The sequence below is a fragment of the Clarias gariepinus genome, chromosome 20 (assembly GCF_024256425.1).
Source record: "Clarias gariepinus isolate MV-2021 ecotype Netherlands chromosome 20, CGAR_prim_01v2, whole genome shotgun sequence".
NCBI lineage: Eukaryota > Metazoa > Chordata > Actinopteri > Siluriformes > Clariidae > Clarias > Clarias gariepinus.
In genome coordinates this window covers 1,698,694-1,718,830 of record NC_071119.1, presented here as the reverse complement: position 1 = coordinate 1,718,830, position 20,137 = coordinate 1,698,694, and the positions used below count along the sequence as shown (strand labels likewise).

General features: G+C 39.4%; 1 protein-coding gene across 1 annotated transcript; it reads left to right on the top strand.

The window, feature by feature from the left end:
- Window positions 1–361: 361 nt before the first annotated feature.
- On the top strand, window positions 362–19,120 carry LOC128508308 (stimulated by retinoic acid gene 6 protein-like). Its single transcript, XM_053479576.1, has 19 exons — window positions 362–512; window positions 2,870–2,919; window positions 3,151–3,223; window positions 4,169–4,269; window positions 4,411–4,547; window positions 11,066–11,186; window positions 11,327–11,417; window positions 11,887–11,991; window positions 12,078–12,139; window positions 12,220–12,331; window positions 12,423–12,546; window positions 13,084–13,159; window positions 13,365–13,443; window positions 14,213–14,261; window positions 14,372–14,489; window positions 14,887–15,006; window positions 15,157–15,320; window positions 15,521–15,652; window positions 15,866–19,120. The coding sequence occupies exons 1-19, from the start codon at window positions 504–506 to the stop codon at window positions 16,015–16,017; spliced, it is 1,875 nt and encodes a 624-aa protein (XP_053335551.1). The 5' UTR covers window positions 362–503; the 3' UTR covers window positions 16,018–19,120.
- Window positions 19,121–20,137: the final 1,017 nt, after the last annotated feature.

Genomic DNA, 20,137 nt, shown 5'->3' with positions numbered 1-20,137 from the left:
ATTTCTTTACTGTCTTGATAAAGAATCCATTCTCTCTGTGAACATTTCATGAACACTGCAATGTGAAGATAAAGGAATGTAGTCACACATGATGGGAAAAAGGTTGGCAGTGTGGAAGTGACACACCCTCCACTCGTGTTTGCTTAAACATGTCCTTTTATTTTCTACTAGTAGGAAGGTCGTCACGCATGATGGAGAGAAGAAATGTATGATAGTCATACGTGATGGAATCATGGAATGTAGTCATACATGATGGGAAAATGGGTGGCAGTGTGGGAGTGACACACCCTTTACTCGTGTTTGCTTAAACGTGCCCTTTTATTTTCTACTTTTCTTCACTTCACTCTGAGATCTGCACACACAAACACACACACACCCACACACACACGTTGCCTCCAACGGAGTACAAGGGTTTCTTTATTTTCTTATCTTGGAAAATTGAAGAACGTATTTTTCCTCCTCAATCTTAAAGGCTTGTTCTCTTTTTCCGGACACCTGAGCACATGGATAATGTAAGTCTTAAATGCGTTCCGATTCGGTTGAGACGGTTCAATCAGCATTCTGCGAGCAGAGTAACTTCAGATCAGCGAATAAAATCTAAAAGTGAACTGGATCAGCACATCTGGATACAACATTTTGTATTATAATCTATTCATGTCAGATGACAATTAAATTATAGCCTGTAATGCGAATGTTTACAGAAATGATCTCAATATGATAAAAACGCTTTTACTGTACGTTAGCTGATGACGACTGCACCTGGAAAGGTATGCTTTATGTTCCCGCAGAGCAAACAACACTGACAGAGAGTTTCTCGTTAATCTTCACCAAAGAAAACACACTTTTATATATAGTCTTAAGTTTACACTGTACTGTATTGTGTGCAGTTTCGCCCACGTCACAAATATCTATTGCACGCGAGTGTCTATTTAATGGCAGTGTATTTAAAGGCCTGACACACCTTAAAGCGTAGAGAATTAAAAATAATATACAGTCGCAGCCATAAAATTAAATATACAATACAATTTATACAGTAAAATCAACTTTTATCAGCTCACAGTGACCTCCTGTATGTTCGCAATAAATATCAGTTTAGGTTATTTATTTTACTTTTAAATTCCCACAGAAATTGTTGTTTTAAATACTGTAAATAACAAAGGAAATACACAACAAATCACTTCCACATGCAAGATTTTTACTTTTAAAAAAACAAGCAAAATCTATCCAGTTTAAACCGACGCTATAAAGGATTACACTGGAAATGTACCATCGTACTGGGAAGTACCTCATTCAACTTCATTTGTGATTCATTTCATCCCATGAAGTCCATAACTGACATCTAATGAACATCCTGGTACAGTTCTGTGACAGTCTATGCATTTGTTTACCAATGACATCATTTCCAAAATGGCAGTGTGTGTGTGTGTGTGTGTGTGTGTGTTATGTTACTAAAAGCAAGTTTCATCCTATTTAACAATTCTAATTATTTGTCTTGTTTTATATTTAACCTGTTCCGACTGCATTTTATGAACAAACAGATAGAAAAACAAAGTAAGAACATATTTTTTATATATAGATTTTAAATATAGAGAAATGGACAATTTAAACTGGATGTTAAACAAACCAGCATCATTTGACTGACAGTGACCTTCTCTATGTTAACAATAAAGACAAAGTCAAGATCTGCCAATATGTAATACAGTATACTATATATGAGCTAAACGGAAGGTCTAGCTGTCAAAAACATGTCAAATCTCTGATGGATCATTAAATTGTTTAAAGATCATTAAATCAAATTGAGCCAAGATTTCAGATTGATCTATTGTTATACAATACTGTTGATTTTAAAACAATGATACAAACATGAGCAATGCAGATCCACTTTTATTATATTCACAATTTAGATCTTTACTTTTTTTTTTTTATCTTTTGTAATATTTAAGTTTAAACTGATAAACTACTGACATACTGTAGAAACTAATGCTCCTAAGTGCAGGAGGTCACACCTTACAGCTCCAGAGTTCTTGGTATGATGTTGAGCTTGGGTCATTTGGCTATGCAAAAGTGTGTGTGTGTGTGTGTGTGTGAGTGTGTGTGTGTGTGTGTGTGTGTGTGTGTGTGTGTTTATTGGAAAGGGGGAGTTGGGGATTGGGGCTGTAACAAAGCCTCCATACGTCCTATCAGTGTGAATAGTGTTATAGCTATAGTTATATTGATCAGGAAATGAAGGAGTTGGTGAGAATCCGCGAGCCCAAATTAAGCCCACACGCGCATGTGAGACCCGAATGAAACCGAGCTCAGGATCAGGATCAGCTAACCCATGCACCGCTTATTAGGATGTATTAGTTATTAATTACATTTATCTTGATTGAATTCCTTTGACATAAGTAAAACGTATAATCAGTCAGGACGAGCTGGTGTGGGCGATGACATCATCTCATAAATGGTCCTGTGCTTTTTACTATGAATTCAAATACCGTCCTGGTTCTATTGTGCTAATGACAGCTGTGGTTTCGAATGCCAGTTCTTACCCAGGACACAGGACACCCGGCCAGAAGCTTAAATATGTGCATTGGCTGACACTAAACAGATCCTCAGACAGAGAGTCCCTTCTCACTTCTTTTTCCTTCTCCCCCAATAAAAATAAATAAATAAATAAATAAATAAAATAGAAACTGGTATTGGTAAAAATTTGTTCCAAGGTTTTTTTTTCTTCTTCTGCATATCGCTGTGGATAACGGCCTTCTCCTAATACCATGAATGTAAATGAAATATGAAAATAGTACAAGAACACAGAATGAACACTTAAGGGCTGTAGACTTCACCTCTCTATCTCTCTTTTACACGCATTCCTTTTTTTTCCCACCAGGATTCATTCACAGATTTTATCCCAGTTGATGAAAACTCTACTGATATCAGGTTCTGTTCCACAGCTTATAATAACTGTTAATAATAACTTAGAAATATGATTTTATATTTAAAGTCATGTCAGTAACTATAAGTATTACATTATTAATATATAATATAATATTTTATTAATAATAATAATGAATAATGTGTATAACTTAATATTTCACAGCTTAAATGCTTCCTTATATAGTATTTATAAAAATGTTTCTCTCTTTCTCCCGCCCACATCTACATTTTAAGCAATGAGACAATTATAAAGCCCGAGTGTGAGAACTATGACCAGAATTTTCTGAATGTCACTCTGATACCCGCTGTAAGTACCTCTTGAATACAATATTTTATAAAATTCTAGAGTAGACCTGCTATGGACAAATATACAAGTGGTGTTCAAGTGAAACTGGGACTTTTAATGAAATGTCTGGTGAATGAAGGTTTAAAGGTAATTGACATTTAAAGAACACCCCAAGCACAGTATACCGTAAGAAGAGCCCCAATAAAACATTTGAAATGTTTTAAAGAATGTGAATGATGGCGCTGAGCCTACTGCCCTCATTCCTGTACGCATGTGTGAGTGGAAAACCTGATCCGTAAAAATCAACAGATAACGTTTCACCGACTTGTGGAAAAGGCACATCTGTCTGTACGAACTGTTTCATTTATAAATCATTCACCATCACCACTTGCACATGGCTAGGAGTTATTGCCACTTCTCCTGTACTGACCTCGCTTCATGCCATTCCCACATGTTTGGGCTATTAAAGGAGTTCCAGGGAGGCCGGCGTCTCAGACATGAAGCTGGCACATGATATAATCATGGGTTTGGTCTACTGAGAAAACTTTCTACCTTGATGGTATCCAATCACTAGAAAAATACTAGGATAAGTCATTAGTGTAGCAGGGGATTACATAGAGAAATCCAGGACGTCTTTACTCTCATAACGGTGTTCTGTTTTTCTGTCAAAAGTCCCACTTTGACTTGAACACACTTTTTTAAAACTCTTTATTAGATCTATCAGTTTTAAAGATAGAACACCCTAGCGGAGATTATTTTCTTGTATGCAGAAATGTTTAGCGTTTGTGAATTTCCACAAAAAAACACTGTAATTTATTTATGCACGTAAACAAAAATAATTTTTAACTAAAAAAACATAGTAAATATTAAATAAAACTGATCTTTTTAAATATTTGAGGGTGTATATGTAAATACATTTAATGTAATTTATGTTAAATCTGTGTGTGTGTGTGTGTGTGTGTGTAGGCGGTAATTATACTACTGTTGGCACTTGTAGAGCGCAGAAAGAGGACTTGCGCCTGTGAGAGGAAAGTGCCATGTCTAAGTGGCCGGTTTGGAGTCGTGGTGTGAGTTTCATTACAAGCTGTGACAACCTCAAGCTTCATCCCCTCTGACTCCACCTACGATACAGAAAATCAGCTTTTAATGAATTCTTTGTGTGTGTGTGTGTGTGTGTGTGTGTGTGTGTGTGTGTGTGTGTGTGTTAGACCTGTGGACTTTACGAGCACAACGGACACCCGGTGGTTCTTCGCCTTAGTTTTTGGTTCTGTGGTCCAAAACATGGTCAGTCTGATCTTGGGCATCACCAACCCACTTCCCTTTACACTGCCATCTTATCTATCAGGTACAACACACACTTTAACACACACTTTCAGTATTATGACTAGTACTTCTATTATTGTTATACCTTTTAATTATGATATGACAATTTATTTGTTGAGATTTCTTTTTTTTTTTTTTGCTTGAAAAGAGTACTTGTGGTGATTTTCTTTAAAATAAACACTCCTGTAAGAGTTGGTGACCCTGGACAGGATCACACTTGGGTGACATTAATGATGTCTCATCAACGAACAACTTCTCCACTGGCTATGCTGAACTTTAATGCAGAGAGATTCCAGAAAACACAGATAGAGGATGAAATTTAAAGTAAGGTTTTACTCCAGATAGATTTAACAAAAATGCAAAAAAATAAAATAATAAAAATAAAAAATAAAAAATAAATAATAATAATAATAATAAATAAATAAATCCACCCATTGAACAAATAAGTTTACTTCGTAACAACAGTTAAAGGCAGGCACTTGCTACTTACATGATGGCAAGAGCTATGAACAAAGCCAAGGATAGATAAATACGGAACAAGTGAAAACAATAACAAAGTTTTCTGAGAGCTGAGTCATGCCAACTGAACTTTTTTCTTGTTAGTTCGAAAAATTTTACTCATTATCCAAGTAGCTTCTTCAGTTTAGGGGGATTTATTAAGATTCCCCATATTTGCACCTTCTTAATAACAAACCTCTCTCCCCAGTCTCTAAGGACTCCCCCTTCTCATTGTTCACCTATCAAATTAAAAGAGGATCCTTTACCCTGGAATATACAAGCAGGGAGGGAATCTTACCTACTTTCCTCCGACTGAAGAAGCTACTTAGATGTGTAGTCAAATGTTTTGACAAAACAACAAAGTAGTCCAGCTGACATGACTCAACTTTCAGATAACTTTACATGGATGACTGAAAAGCTTTACAGACAATGACAAGATTTAAATATACAAATGCTGAATTACTCCAGTTAGCATCTAAAGGATATGTTCCTAACAGAACCTTGCCCCAACAACACCCTGTATCCTCCTAGGAACAGCTCCTGGCATGGCCCTGGCCAATGATCATGATCATGATGACATTGGAGGAGGGTTCTTCTAGACCATTACACTCCCAGGCCTTCAAGTACTATACTAGATATACCACCACACTACACAAGTGATAGGCAAATGGCCATCATTAAGATGTTGTAAACAAATAATAGGTAAAGGGGCTGGTGACAATGAGTTTGAGGTGGGGAAACATGGAAGGTAGGTTTGGTCTAGATGGCTTGACCCTTTACAGCACATTGAACAAATGGGAGGAATGGCAGTTTATGCAGACCTTTCATCCATATAAAAAAATTGAGTTGGGTCCCTACCTGCATTTTTCCTTAAGCTGTTGGATCGAAAGGCATGCCTTGGAGAATCTATAAAGTATTAATAACATTAAAAATACCTTGATAGGTGCTTGGTACTGTTATATAATGATATTTTGTACTTATGTCATTTGAGATGGGTAATGAATTGAGGACTTCCTTTGTATCTTTGTGCAAGAGATACAAGCTCCATTAAATCCCTGTGTATCAGCCTCTTTGCTGATCTGGCAAAATTCCTCTTAATGAGATTTAGGGTACAACTTGTCCCTGGATACTCACTGAAACAGACTACTAATGTCTTTGCCATATTCTATGACAGAAAAATAGCAGCAATCAGCTAGACTTTTGCTACCAACCTAACCTTTACAGCAGAACTTCAGGACATTTCCTTCCCTTCCTAAGCTGGATTTTCCACCCAAACAACTCCATCACAACCATCATTAACCATGCCATATCATCTGTTTATGTTCCTGCTGCTTTTAAGAAGGGAAGGGTTACTCACATACTCAAGAAACTTTTTCTGGATCCAGCAGGCATCTGGATCTATCGCCTAGTAATTCTTAAAAGGAATGTTTACAAACGAATGTCTATTCATCTCTCACAGAACAACCCCGATGATCCCAACCAAACTGGATTCAAAGCAGCTTACTCCACAGAGACACCGAGAGGCTCTATGCTGCTATAGATTGGCTGGACTGTTATCTGTCCTCACCCTCCTGGACCTCAACTGCATTTTACACAGTGAACCATGTGATTCTCTTGTCTATTCTTGCAGGCATTGAAGTCTGTGGCACGGCAAAACAACGGTTTGCTCCCTACCTAAAAGATAGGTCATATACAGTAAGGTGACATAGAGGGGATTCACATTTGCCCCATGCAGACTCCCTACTAGTGTACCACAAAGGTCAGTACTTGGTCCTTTCCTGTTTTCCCTGAACATCTAGTGAAGGGCTGGATTTTTTCACAGAAGAGTGTGTGGGTAAAGTGCTTCATGGGGTTTATCTATAAACTCTGAACCAGAAGAAGAAGACCTTTGTAAAACTTGCATTTCTATGGTCTCTGTGCAATAGTTCCACAAAAGTTGTTGAGAGACTTGCTGGGCATGTGTAATGGGTTCAACTTGTTTTGCACAGGCGCCACCATAAAGCACAAACACAAGACAAGGTATCACAGGAAAAAAGGGTCATTTATTTGAGGAAAATTGGGAAGAAAAAGGTTAAAGGAGGGAGGACAAAAAGAAAGGGAAAGAAAAATGTGATGAGCACATGCAAGTCTGGTGTGCAGTGCTCTGCTGGCTTGGGGGACATGCTGGTGATCAGTGGCCTCGGACAGAGTGGCATAATGGGGCCACGTGGACAGCTTTTGTGCAGTTTGCTCGTGCTGGCTTTGCTCTCTGGGGATGCTCAGACCGGCCCCTCCCAGCTCTTTCTGTGGGCGCAGCCGGGCGCTGGGCGGCTTTCCCTGGCTGGGAACAATGGCCGTGATGTGTATGTCCTTGTGGCTTTTTCCTCCTTGGCGGCAGATTCACGAGAATCCAGCTCCATGTGAGAGTTAAAAAGCTTACTCTGGCAGTGAACTCGTGGCTGTCCATGCTGCGAAGATCAAAAGCACCTTACACTCGCCTATTAGAAGTCCCTGGAGCTCGTTCTGTTGCACTGTGTGAATGCCGCTCTATCGCGTTTTTGCACGCTTCCATCACACACTCAGCTTAGTACAGATCTGTCTATTAAGAATGCAAGTGCAATAAAGCATGATTATTATTAAAAAAGCCTCAAGCCCTTCATTTGTATTATGATTTTTAAGCACAATTTTGGGCATCACATTTCATCATTATAAACATAATATGAAACACATAGACACACATTCATCATGGAAGATCTATTGTAAAACAAAATAAAATTCATGTTTGCTTACATGAAACATTATAATTATACACAATTCTTCGTTGTACTTGTTCTGGATTTTAGATAAAGTCCTTCCATGCGCCATCTGGCAGATATTCAGTGAAGCACAGCACATTTATTTAAATTCCCGAATGTTGCTCGTGGGATTTCACGGAAAAAGGCGTGCATTGTTAATGGCCACATCTGTAAGTCCAAGTAGGCCAACAGACCCTGAGCTACAGTCCCTGCTGTGTTTTATAGCATGGGGAGAAGCCCAGCATCATTAATGAAGATATCTCATCAGCCATGCCTATTTCCCAAAGAGTAAGCTTCGGCATGAGCAAGGAGCGTTATTAGATTTGGGCGCACGCCTATTACAGGCGCACGCCATGACACATGACTAAGGTAAAAAATTTTAGTATGTCATCTAAGTGATGAAAGTGGTTGAGCGTGTTATGCAGGATTTCTCTGCAGTGTGCCTTTATTCTAAATGCGGCATTCGCCAGGTCAGTCAGTATACAGTAAACAATCATATCCACAGTGACATCTCTGTCTTTGAAGATCAACTAAACAGGAATCAAATCAAAGAATAATATAAAGTCCCAAATAAAAGAGGCAAAACAAAAATAAAATAGGTTTCCAGAAGTCAAAAAGGCACGCAGTAAACCACATTATGAAGGCAAACAGTAAAGCACATGAAAAAGCAGGAAAGAGGTGCTGCGTGAAAACGCTATGGGAACGTTTCCTTGTGACCGGTTGTGAAGCACGTGTGTGTCAAACAAGCTAAATATTTTGGCTTATATAACCTTGGTCAGGTGACGTCAGCTGGTGAGGTGCACCTGTGGGTTATAAATAGGAGTAAACCGGAAACATCCTCAGGTCAATCCTGTCTGAAGGATGTCCAGTCACGACTGCAGTGCGGCATTGAAGCGCAGCATCTCGTTCCCACTTTTTCAGGGAACAGGGTTACAGCAAAGTAACCCGAGACGTTCCCTTTCAAAAGACGTCCCCTTTCAAACTCGATGCTGCGTGAAAACGCTATGGGAACGAGAATACCCACTCCGCCACACTGCAAGTGTCTGGACCCCCAGGGTTGTGTGGTGTGTACAGTTCCCCCAAGGAGTCTTAGACATAGTTTTGGGATGCTGACTCGAGGACCCGCGAGCCTGGCCCCCAACTATGAAGCCTGATGAATGTCTTTCGGAAAAGGCAACCTGTTGCATGACACACTTGGGAGCCTCTCTAGCTGGAGCATCTGATGAGGAAAGCTTCCTGGTCAAATGGGCCCTAATCACTAGAGGCGAAGTGTGCCATGCGCCTCATAGGCTAGGGCACTAGCATCTCCCATGACATATGAAAACCTGCTCTGATTTACGCCACTGGCTAGTGCGCTGGTGTGCTGTAAATTTTGAAGAGCATGAACTGGACACAGTGAATGAAGTCTTACTGCTCCGGTTCTGTAATGGCGGAGGACAGAGGCTTCGAGAACAACTAGATTGTTGCTAGCTTGCGACCACAACACGGACCTAGAGTGGGACCCAGAGTCAAGGACGAGGGTCTGAACCACATAGAGAGGGTACAAAGCTCTTGGCGCGTAACCCTTATGGCCTCTGGGGACTGGCCCTTGGATGAAATCCGGCACTTAACCACCACTGAAAATGGTGATAGTTACTTCCTGGACTAGCTTGAACTCCTTTAGAGTGTTAAAAATGGATTCGATGCATGCAGGAGACAGCTGTGCCCGCATTGCTGTTGGATCCCACATGACAATGTCATACTTTGTGTAGGAAAGAGAACACTTTTCGTGGTGTTGAAACCCCATCCTAAAGAAAACAAGGTGAGCTAGGGTGACATGTCGATGCCGAGGCGCTAGCTCCATAGAGAGGGTACAAAGCTCTCGGCGCGTAACCCTTATTGCCTCAGGGGATTGGCCCTTGGGCGAAATCCCCTGGCTTTTAGCCACAACTGGAATGATCTCAAGTGCAGAAGGTCTAAGGGTATCGCTGTGGAAACTGGAAGCTGCCATGAGACCCTTAATCTCCTTTAGGGTAATCCTATGTGAAACTTATGATATGTAAGATTAGACAGGGGTTAGATGTTCGTCCTAAGTAAGCAAACACCTAACGTTTCACTAGAAACTGCTGCTCTCCGAAACACCAGTGATGGCAGAGATTGATCCATGGCCTCCTGAGGGTGCTGGTCCTCCACAGTGCTTCGTACCTAAAGAGACATACCTAGCAGTAGGTTTCCTGCTGCCGGCCTCTCTAGAAGGTGCACAAATTTTTACACTTCAGCTACATGGGTGTGTTAGATGTTCGGTATCCTAAAACATGGGAGGAAGGAAATCATCATAAAGGACCGCGCTTTTATCAATGACATCGGAACAAATCAATGTCAATAGCACAAAAACACGGGATAAATACGGCTTATTCCATGAAAGAGTTAACTCATGGAGGTCGCCAGGAACAGAAGGGGTCATCATTGAGTCCCCTCCTCCGCCACCAGACAGAAACCTGTGGTCTAACTTTGAGTGTTTGGGGGATTTTTTTTATTTATTTATTTTTTACAGCGAATCAAGGTGTACGCGTTCGACCGCGCGTGTTACCATCTCTAATAACAACTGATACGCTCGCTCATCATTAGAGGAGCACTCTGAAATGATAGTTTCTATCTCGGCAGAGGCGAGAGAGAAAGTTTCTTCCGCCCACTCGATTCTGCCAGATATGCACACGAAAAATGTGCCGCGGTTTCATTTTAAAAGCGGTGAGCCGAGCGCGAGGGACTTTAATAGGGAGAAATCACGATACTTACCTGCTCCCTCAAGCCCGAGGATAGCGTGCTCTTTCCTCAAACACTGAAAACAGAAAGCGAGGAGATTGCCCTCAGTGAGATATTCTTCTACGCGGAGGGACGGACTCGTGTCTGAGTGCTTGCACACACGCACACTCATAAAGTGGATCCTGAAGACAAAAAGATCTGAGGATGTTTCCGGTTTACTCCTATTTATAACCCGCAAGCTTAGTGCACTTCATCGGCTGACGTCACCTGACCGAGGTTATACTGTATAAGCCAAAATATTTGCCGTGTTTGACACACACGTGCTTCACAACCGGTCACGAGGAAACGTTCCCATAGCGCATTCATGCAGCATCGAGTGTAACTTTGAAAGGGAACACAAGGAGCAAGCATTAAAAAAAGAAAAGAGAGGTTATAAACAGCCTGCTTGATCGTGGACAAGTGACATTTTCTGTGTGTGTGTGTGTGTGTGTGTATGTGTGTGTGTGTGTGTGTGTGTGTGTGTTAGTATTTGTGTACATGTTGGCAGCACTGAAGGTGGGCATCGCCTGTATGCCATTATTTGCCTGCCTATCAACACCACATCAACTGCTGGGAGGAGTTCTGGGCCTGCTGTATTCAATCTTCTGGTACACACACACACACACACACACAAATATGTATCTATCCATCTATCTATCTATCTATCTGTGTGTGTATATATATATATATATATATATATATATAATACAGATAGATTCCTGTGTGTGTGTGTGTGTGTGTGTTTTAGGTTCATTGTGCAGTTGCTTGAGTTACTCTGGTGCAGTAACTCAACAGCAGACAAAGGTGGTTTAAAAGCCTTTTTCCAAGACTATGAGTGGGTAAGTGCGGCGTCCTGTATGTAGAGCTAATAATAAATCACTGTACAGAACACAGGTTATTGCTTCTAGATCACACAGGACGCTTTGCATCCACTATAATATGAGTAAAATGTACCGATGTCATTTTAACCCAATTATAAAGTAAACCCTAACTTAAGTAAGCATGTTGATTGAGACTGAAAGGTGAAACATCCTAAACCAGCCACAGCTGTACGAAGCTGCGAGGGGTCTATAACCAAATACTAATCGCTATTTACTTTCGGTTTATTTAGAACCATTTGTTCTCACCTTATACTTTCGCTCACCTATAAATAAGCTTTGAGTTTGCTACCAAAGATGCTTGTGTTCTACATTAAACATGAAACCCTGATCTATTGTCTTGTATATTTTTTGTATATTTAAACCACTTATTTTGCATAACAAAAACGTGTGTGTGTGTGTGTGTGTGTGTGTGTGTGTGTGTGTGTAGTTACTAGATGTCCCACAGTTACTGTGTTTGGGGCTGCTGATGTGTCGGTTTGGATTTCAGATGGTGAAGGATGTTCTGATCCGCCTAAAGAAACTTAAACGACAGGTGAGAAAAGCATTAATTGAACAAGTCCTGGGTGTCACGTTCACCATTCGTTGTGCAGTTTGGGGTAAATGATGTGTCTTCTGCAGGAGGAAGTGAAGAAGGAGCAGTTAGATTATGTAAAGAGATTATTGCGACGGCCGTCTGAGAGGTACATACTCACATATTCACTCACACACGTGCAGAAACGTGCACAGAGCTGTTTAAGCCTCGTTTTGTGTTACGCTGCAGGTCTGTGCAGAAGAGTTGGTTCCAAAGGAAAGTGTATGAATGGGATCCGTACTTTAAATTCCCCAACAGGATGATCACCACCGTCGTGCTCTCATTCTTCAGTTTGTACTTGGTAGGGTGTGTGTGTGTGGGGGGGGGGGGTTGGGTGATGGGGGGTGGCTAAGGGGGTTTAACCCTAACCCAGTCTGTATTTTGTCCTGTAGATGGTGCTATTGGAGCAGGTCATTACTTTTTACTTCGTCACTCTCTCATCTGAACTGTATGACGAATACCTCAGTGTCCTTCTCAACCAAACTGTCTTCATCCAACACCTGAACTATGCCAAGTGTAGGATCTCATTTGCTTTTACACTTTTTACTACTTAAAATAGTACAGCAGTAAAATCACATTTCAACGCCACACAGGAATAACACTTTTTTGCACACGGCACCTTATGGACATTTAGGGACAATTTATGGACGTTACACATTTACTCATTCCTTCACATTTGCACTCAGTCTAGACGTTTCTATTTCATTTTTGCACACTTTTGCACATTTATGGTCATTATATCTTTACATTCATGCATATTTACATTTCTATTTAAATTCTATTTCTTGTATTTTCCATATGTGTACAGCCATATCATCTATTTTTTGTCCAGCTGAAGTTTTTCTATATTTTATTCTCATAATTTATTCTTTATTGATAATCTTGTTTTTTAAGGTTATGGGCGGTTGTATACTGTAAGCACTTATAATTGTGTATGTGACAAATAGAATTTGAATTTAATTTGAATTAGATTTTATAAACTCAAAAGCTTTCAAAACAGCTAACATTATTTATTGATTTTTGTTCATTAAATTGTGCATGTTTTCGTGTCAGACACCTGGTACGTGTCCTCCGGCTGTGGCACATTTTCATCTGTGATCCACATTATCCTTGTGTTGGTTTTTTACAGGTACACACACAAAAATCAACTGAATATCAAACATACAGAATCCCAGTAAATTAACTGTTACTATGTTAAAATGAGCCATTAATACTGTATAATGCACAATGTCATAAATATTCTAGATTTATATCTTCTAATGAATAATTTTATATTTAAAGCCAAATACATTTGTATAATTAACTATACTTTTTATGCATTATTTAATTGACAGGAAGCACATCAAATCAGTGTGGGCCGGAGAGAAAAAATACTTACCGCGGAAGTATAACCCGACTCCTGCTGTTAGTTTGGTGAGTGAGTGCATGCTTTTTTGTTTGTTAGACTAGTTCAGGTCAGTGTGGTGAGGATATTTTGGATGAATTAGAAGTTCATCAGCAGCTGCTTCGTTAAACTTTAGGAAGTATTGCACCTTCTTGATGATGGTGGTGATGCGCAGGTTCTTCTTCTTGTTGTAATATTTTTTTATCCTGACAGTGTAGATTATTACTATAGACTGTATATGATCTGATCAAGGCCTCCATGATGCCACCCGTGAGCTAAAGCTTAACAGTGGGTGCTATGGTCACAAACCTCCAGTTAATCCACAAATGGGCAGAACAAATAGATCCTGGCTGTTCTGTTACGAACATGTTTACATAACTTAATATCACTTTTTTACATTAAAATTTACCCCTATACAATTGTCATAAATGCAAATTCTAGCTATAGAAACTTGCTATTTTTGGTACCATGTACCATGTTGTAAAGTTTAATATAGGACTCGATTTTGGAGCCAGCCCCTAGTGGTCAGTTGTGAAACTGAATGTTTGATTAGTCCGACGTTGTATAAAACACTTTCATCAGTACATCAGTGAACCTGATATGCACCAATGATAGATATAATAACAGAAGAAGTAATTACAGGGAAGTGCATGCGCCTGATAACGACCAGAAAATAGCTGAAAGCATTAATGAGGAACAATTAACAGGAAATGAATTGATACACAGACATGAAGTTAAACAACATGTTGAGCACATTGTACCTGCTGATTAAAATGACTAGTGTTATCTCTTCTGCAGTGTGGGCTTTTAAAGTACCCTGGCTTTCAGATTGCCTTCACGCTGTGGGGTAAGTGCACTGATAAATGTTAATCATAATTACAAAAATGGAAAGAAGTTAATGGATTTTGACATATTTTTGTATCCTTCTACATGATATTGTTTCCTGTTGCTTTTCAGGTTACTTGCTCGTACATTTGGCGATGTTTGTCGGTGGCATGGCGTTTGTGTATTTGGTTATATACCCCATACAGACTAAAGGGTTTCTTCCCTGGCTGATTAACCTGATGATCGTTATGTAAGTTAAACTCCATTAGTCCATTAAAGACTCATTTTATTATAGTGTATCAATCTAGCAATGTTTATGAAACCAAAACAACTTACAGTATTGCTGCTGTCTGTTATTTGCTAACACTTATAGTAACGTTCACTTCCTGAAATATACTGTAGGTCACGTTTTTAAGAACGCAGTCCGGTCAGATAACAAGAGAAAAACTTTAGGTGAAAAAAAAGTAAGGATAGTGGGAAGTATAGTGTTTTTTAACTGTTTTAAAATCTTACTGTTATATGTTCTATCTAAAACCAGACAAAACAAATCAAAATGTTTCATTTATTAGAACTCGGTTCACAGTGAACGTTTAAGTGGATCTATAACTGCAGTCCTATAACTGGTTCCTGTATTTGTATGGAAACAGGGCGAATTTCTTCATTATGCTGGTTGTAATGACGCTTCAGCGCCTTTTCATCCACATATTTTTCCTGCAAGATAAAAAATCTCCCCTGGATAAAGAAAAGCCGTTAGCACTAGACAACAGGTGAGATCAATAATCGTAAACAATGCAAACGTGTTTTTTTTTCCGTTTTATTTTAACTAATAGATTTTTCCAAAGAATCGTTATGAATGTGCTGAAACTCCGGTCCAGAATTTTCCACTTCCTGTTCACTACTCTTTCCCTTCTCCACAGGAAGATCTTCCACAACCTCAACTACTTCCTCTTCTTCTTTAACATGATCTTGGGCTTAATGAGCTGCGTGATGCGCGTACTCAAAAGTGCCGTCGTGGGGTTGATGTTACTTCCGCGTATCGAAAGAGCATTAATGCCACAGGGCTTCCAGAAATTTGACGCAAGTATGACCAAACCTTATTAATTCCAGCGTTTTGATTGTGTCTGCTGTCGTCTCTCGCTGATATAGGCTCTCTTTAGGGGATCTCTTTAGCTTTCATAGCAATATGACATCATTGTGCAATTTACTGTATCTTATGAATACTTTACACAATAGTATTACCATGAATTTTCCTTCATTTGTTTTTATTTCATCATTTCTCAGGTTACTGTACCTGGGTGGGAATGATCATAGCAGATCATCATCACAGTAATCCAGTTCTGATCTGTTTTTGTCACCTGCTGCAAAAACACTCACTGCAGTGTGATCCAGCAGACGAGACTTTAAAAAACTCAGGTGACTATCTATTTACGCAGTGCAACAAGATTTACGAATGTACAGATGCTGCACTTTTAATGCTGCGATGTGTATTAGTGTAGCTGAACATCGTAACACAGTAGCTCCTCATAACCCTGACCTTCACCTTGTTGTAAACGGTCTATCTGCTGCTAACCCTACAGTACTGACCATCCAGTAATTATACACATTTTATTGACTCCTGTTTTTCAGAGCCTCCTGTGCAATTGAGAGTGCGCACTCGCTGGCTTCTCATGTACACCCTAGTGAGGAACCCTAAACTCATCACGATGAGAAAGAAAACTGAGAAGAATGAAAAAGACGCTGATTTAACTTTTGCAATGGCCGTCTTGAATACATCATAATCACAGGCCATTTAATCATGTGAAGAAAGTTCTTACACATACACTCAGTTTTATTAATATTGAAACAATTTAACTTTTTGTCATTTGGCCTCTGTACACCACACTGAACACACACATTAATGGTGGCTCATAATGAATTGAAGAAATGCAACCTGGTGGGCGGGGCCTGTTCCCTTGTTACTCCATGACTAATCAAGCAGATACAAGGCCTTGAGGTGGTTCTAAGTGATGCATTTGGTAGCTGTTCAATCAACATGAGGTCTAAAGAAGTATTTAAGCAAGTGAAGCAGGCCTTCATTAGGACTCATCCTGAGTCTACAATCAAAGAACTTTAAAAGGCTTTGGAAAGTAAATACAGATGCTTTACAGCAAGATGCAAACTACTGGTAATGCTCAAGAAGCAAAATGCGAGATGAGACTTTGCCAGAAAACACTTAAAAAACCTTCCCAGTTCTAGATAAAATCAAAATGATCTTATATCAGAATGGTGGGAAGAAAAAAGTATGGAGAAGAAAACAACAGCTCATGATCCAAAGATCTGTCAAACATGTTGGAGGCAGTGCTATATCATATAGGGATGCCCATAAGACTGGGTTACTGATGTTTATTGATGACCTTCAGCTATACAATTAGGTTACATTCAGATCAGATATGCTCAGATTTGGCCAAATGCTACAAAAATGACAAAGGAATAAAGACCAAAAACATGAAATGAAAGCTACCTACTGTAAGAGTTTACAAAGGCAAAGAAATGTAACATTTTTGACTGGCCAAGTCAGTCACCTGGTCTCAACCCAATAGAGCATGCCTTTCACTTACAAAAGACAAGACTGAAGACATTAAGGGCCTGGGAAAGCACCTTCAGGAAGGAAACTCAGCATTTGGTCATGTCCATGTGTTCAAGACTTTCATACAAACATTAAAGGCAATATTTGTGTTTGCAATAATGTTTTTTTTTTGTTGCATTATTTATGAGCCACCAAAATGGGGTGTAAATATGAAAATGGCTGTAATTTCTAAAAAAGGGTAATGCTACACTTTTTTTAAACCACTTAAAATAAATCTGAAATTCTTGACTTGTTCACATCTTGAGTGTTTAATTTTAAATTCAATGTGGTGCTCTACAAAGGCCAAATGCCACAAAACTGTTCCAATATTTCTGAACTGTATCCTGATCAGCCTTAACATTAAAGCCACTGATAGGTTAACATTAATGATCTCATTACAGTGGAACCTGTCTGTGCTGGGATATATTAGACAGCAAGTGAACTGTCACACTTTAAAGGTGTTGTGCTGGAATGTGTTCAAAACTTTAGCTCTTGTGTAATGTTCTCAGGCTGCAGGGGTCAGGATCTACCAAAAGTTCTGAAAGAAAAGACAACTGTTGAACCAGTGAAAAGGTCATGGCAGGTCAAGGCTCATAGTTGCACATGGGGACTGAAGGTTGGACTGGAGAGTCTGCAATAGAAGAGTTATTGTAGTGCTGACTACTGGAAAAAAGTGAATGCTGGTTCCAATAGAATGGAGTCAGAACACACAATACATTGCAGTTTGTTGCATATGGGGCTACACAGCTGAAGATCATTCGGGGGGCTTATGTTGGCCTGTGTCCACGACCTAAAGCTTCTGCAAAACTGTCATGTGAGCATTAGAGTTGGACCACTGAGCAACAGAATAAGGAGGTATGGCCTTAAGAAGCACATATTTTACATCATAAGGATGGCTGGGTACATGTGCTTCACTTACCTGGGGAAGAAATGGCACCAAGATGCAGTTTGGGACGCAAACAAGCTGGTGGAGAAAGTGTGTTGCTCTGGGTAATATTTTTCTGGGAACTGTTGGGTCCTGTCATTCATGTGAATGTTACTGTACCACAAACAGTGGTCTCTGAAGGCAGTGGCCTCTTGCCATTACAAGGTTAAGATTGGTTTGAGGAACTTGACAAAGAGTTCAAAGGGTTGTCTTACCTTTCAATTCTCCAGATCTCAATTTAATCATGAGTTTTTGGATGTGCTAGAAAAACAAGTCAGTCAGATCCACGGAAGGTCCACCTTACAACTTAAGGACTTAAAAGATGTACAGTACTATTAATGGTTTGGTGCCAGATACTACAGGTAACGTTCAGAGGTATATTGGAGCCCTTTATAATTGTTTAGGAGGCACAAGACGAGCAACATAATATTAGACAGGTGGTTTTAGTGTTATGGCTGATTGGTGTGTGTGTGTGTGTGTGTGTGTGTGTGTGTGTGTGTGTGTGTGTGTCTGTGTGTGTGTCTATTAAACTTAGTCTATTAAATTTTAGTTTCTTTTTTTATCATATACCTTGTGCTAATGTAGTTTCTGTCTATAAGGACCACACTGCCATGAACATGGTCCTGGGTTTTGAAAGAAATTGTTGAGAAGAGTAGTTCATATGTGGTATGTGTGGTAAATATAGACCCCCTGATGTTTACTGAAGCTTTTCTAAGCACATTTTGATCAATGAGACTCCTGGGTTTACATTGTTGTATTGGAAACTATAATTATATATTATTAAAGTTATTTATGATTACTTTGTCATTGCTTATTATCCACTATATGTTTAAAGATTCTTAAGTTTGTATGCTGACTATGTTATTGATTTTAGTGCAGTAGTGATCTGCACACCAGTGCACAAAGCAAGGTTGATAGAGACATGGATGATGGAGTTTGGTGTGGACGAACTTGCCCGGCCTGCGCAGAATGTTGACCATAACTCGATAGAAGACCTTTGAGATGAATTAGAGCAGAGACTGTAAGCCAGGACTTCTCGTCAAACATCAATGTCTGACCTGACCAAAGCGCCCCGAAAGAATGGTGAAGAACTCCCATAAACTCCTAAACCTTGTGGAAAGCTTCATATTAAACCTAATGGATTGAGAATAGGATGTTACTCAAGTTCATATGTATGTGAACTTACTGTATAAATAACTATGGCAATATACAGTAATTATCTATAGGTTAAGCTTGAGTCACAGGCACAGAAATTCCTTTGGTATTGGAGAGGATGTGATGGAGAGCTGAAGGTAAAAAAGGGAGAAAACCAATGTCTATTCAATAGCTCTTGAGAGTTCAATAAAAACACTTGTTCAGCTTTAAGCGTTGTACCTGTGTAATTCTTGTTTTGTTTATAAAGACACATATACACACACACACGAAAAACACTATATACATATACTAGATGTATGAACCTTGAATTGCGAGCATAATTTGTGTGCATTGTTGACTAGTGTTGGGTGTAATGTGTTACAAAGTAACATGTTAAAATACTTGAATTACTTTTCTAATGTAACAAGTAATCTATAAGTGATAGACGTGCCACGAGATCTCCTCACACTCCTAATAAACATAATATCTTATCAGCAATGTGGTACTGTAGATACAGTGGTGTGAAAAACTATTTGCCCCCTTTCTGATTTCTTATTCTTTTGCATGTTTGTCACACTTAAATGTTTCTGCTTATCAAAAACCGTTAACTATTAGTCAAAGATAACATAATTGAACACAAAATGCAGTTTTTAAATGAAGGTTTACGTTATTAAGGGAGAAAAAAAAAACTCCAAATTTACATGGCCCTGTGTGAAAAAGTGATTGCCCCCCTTGTTAAAAAATAACTTAACTGTGGTTTATTACACCTGAGTTCAATTTCTGTAGTCACCCCCAGGCCTGATTACTGCCACACCTGTTTCAATCAAGAAATCACTTAAATAGGAGCTACCTGACACAGAGAAGTAGACCAAAAGCACCTCAAAAGCTAGACATCATGCCAAGATCCAAAGAAATTCAGGAACAAATGAGAACAAAAGTAATTGAGATCTATCAGTCTGGTAAAGGTTATAAAGCCATTTCTAAAGCTTTGGGACTCCAGCGAACCACAGTGAGAGCCATTATCCACAAATGGCAAAAACATGGAACAGTGGTGAACCTTCCCAGGAGTGGCCGGCCGACCAAAATTACCCCAAGAGCGCGGAGACAACTCATCCGAGAGGCCACAAAAGACCCCAGGACAACATCTAAAGAACTGCAGGCCTCACTTGCCTTAATTAAGGTCAGTGTTCACGACTCCACTATAAGAAAGAGACTAGGCAAAAACGGCCTGCAT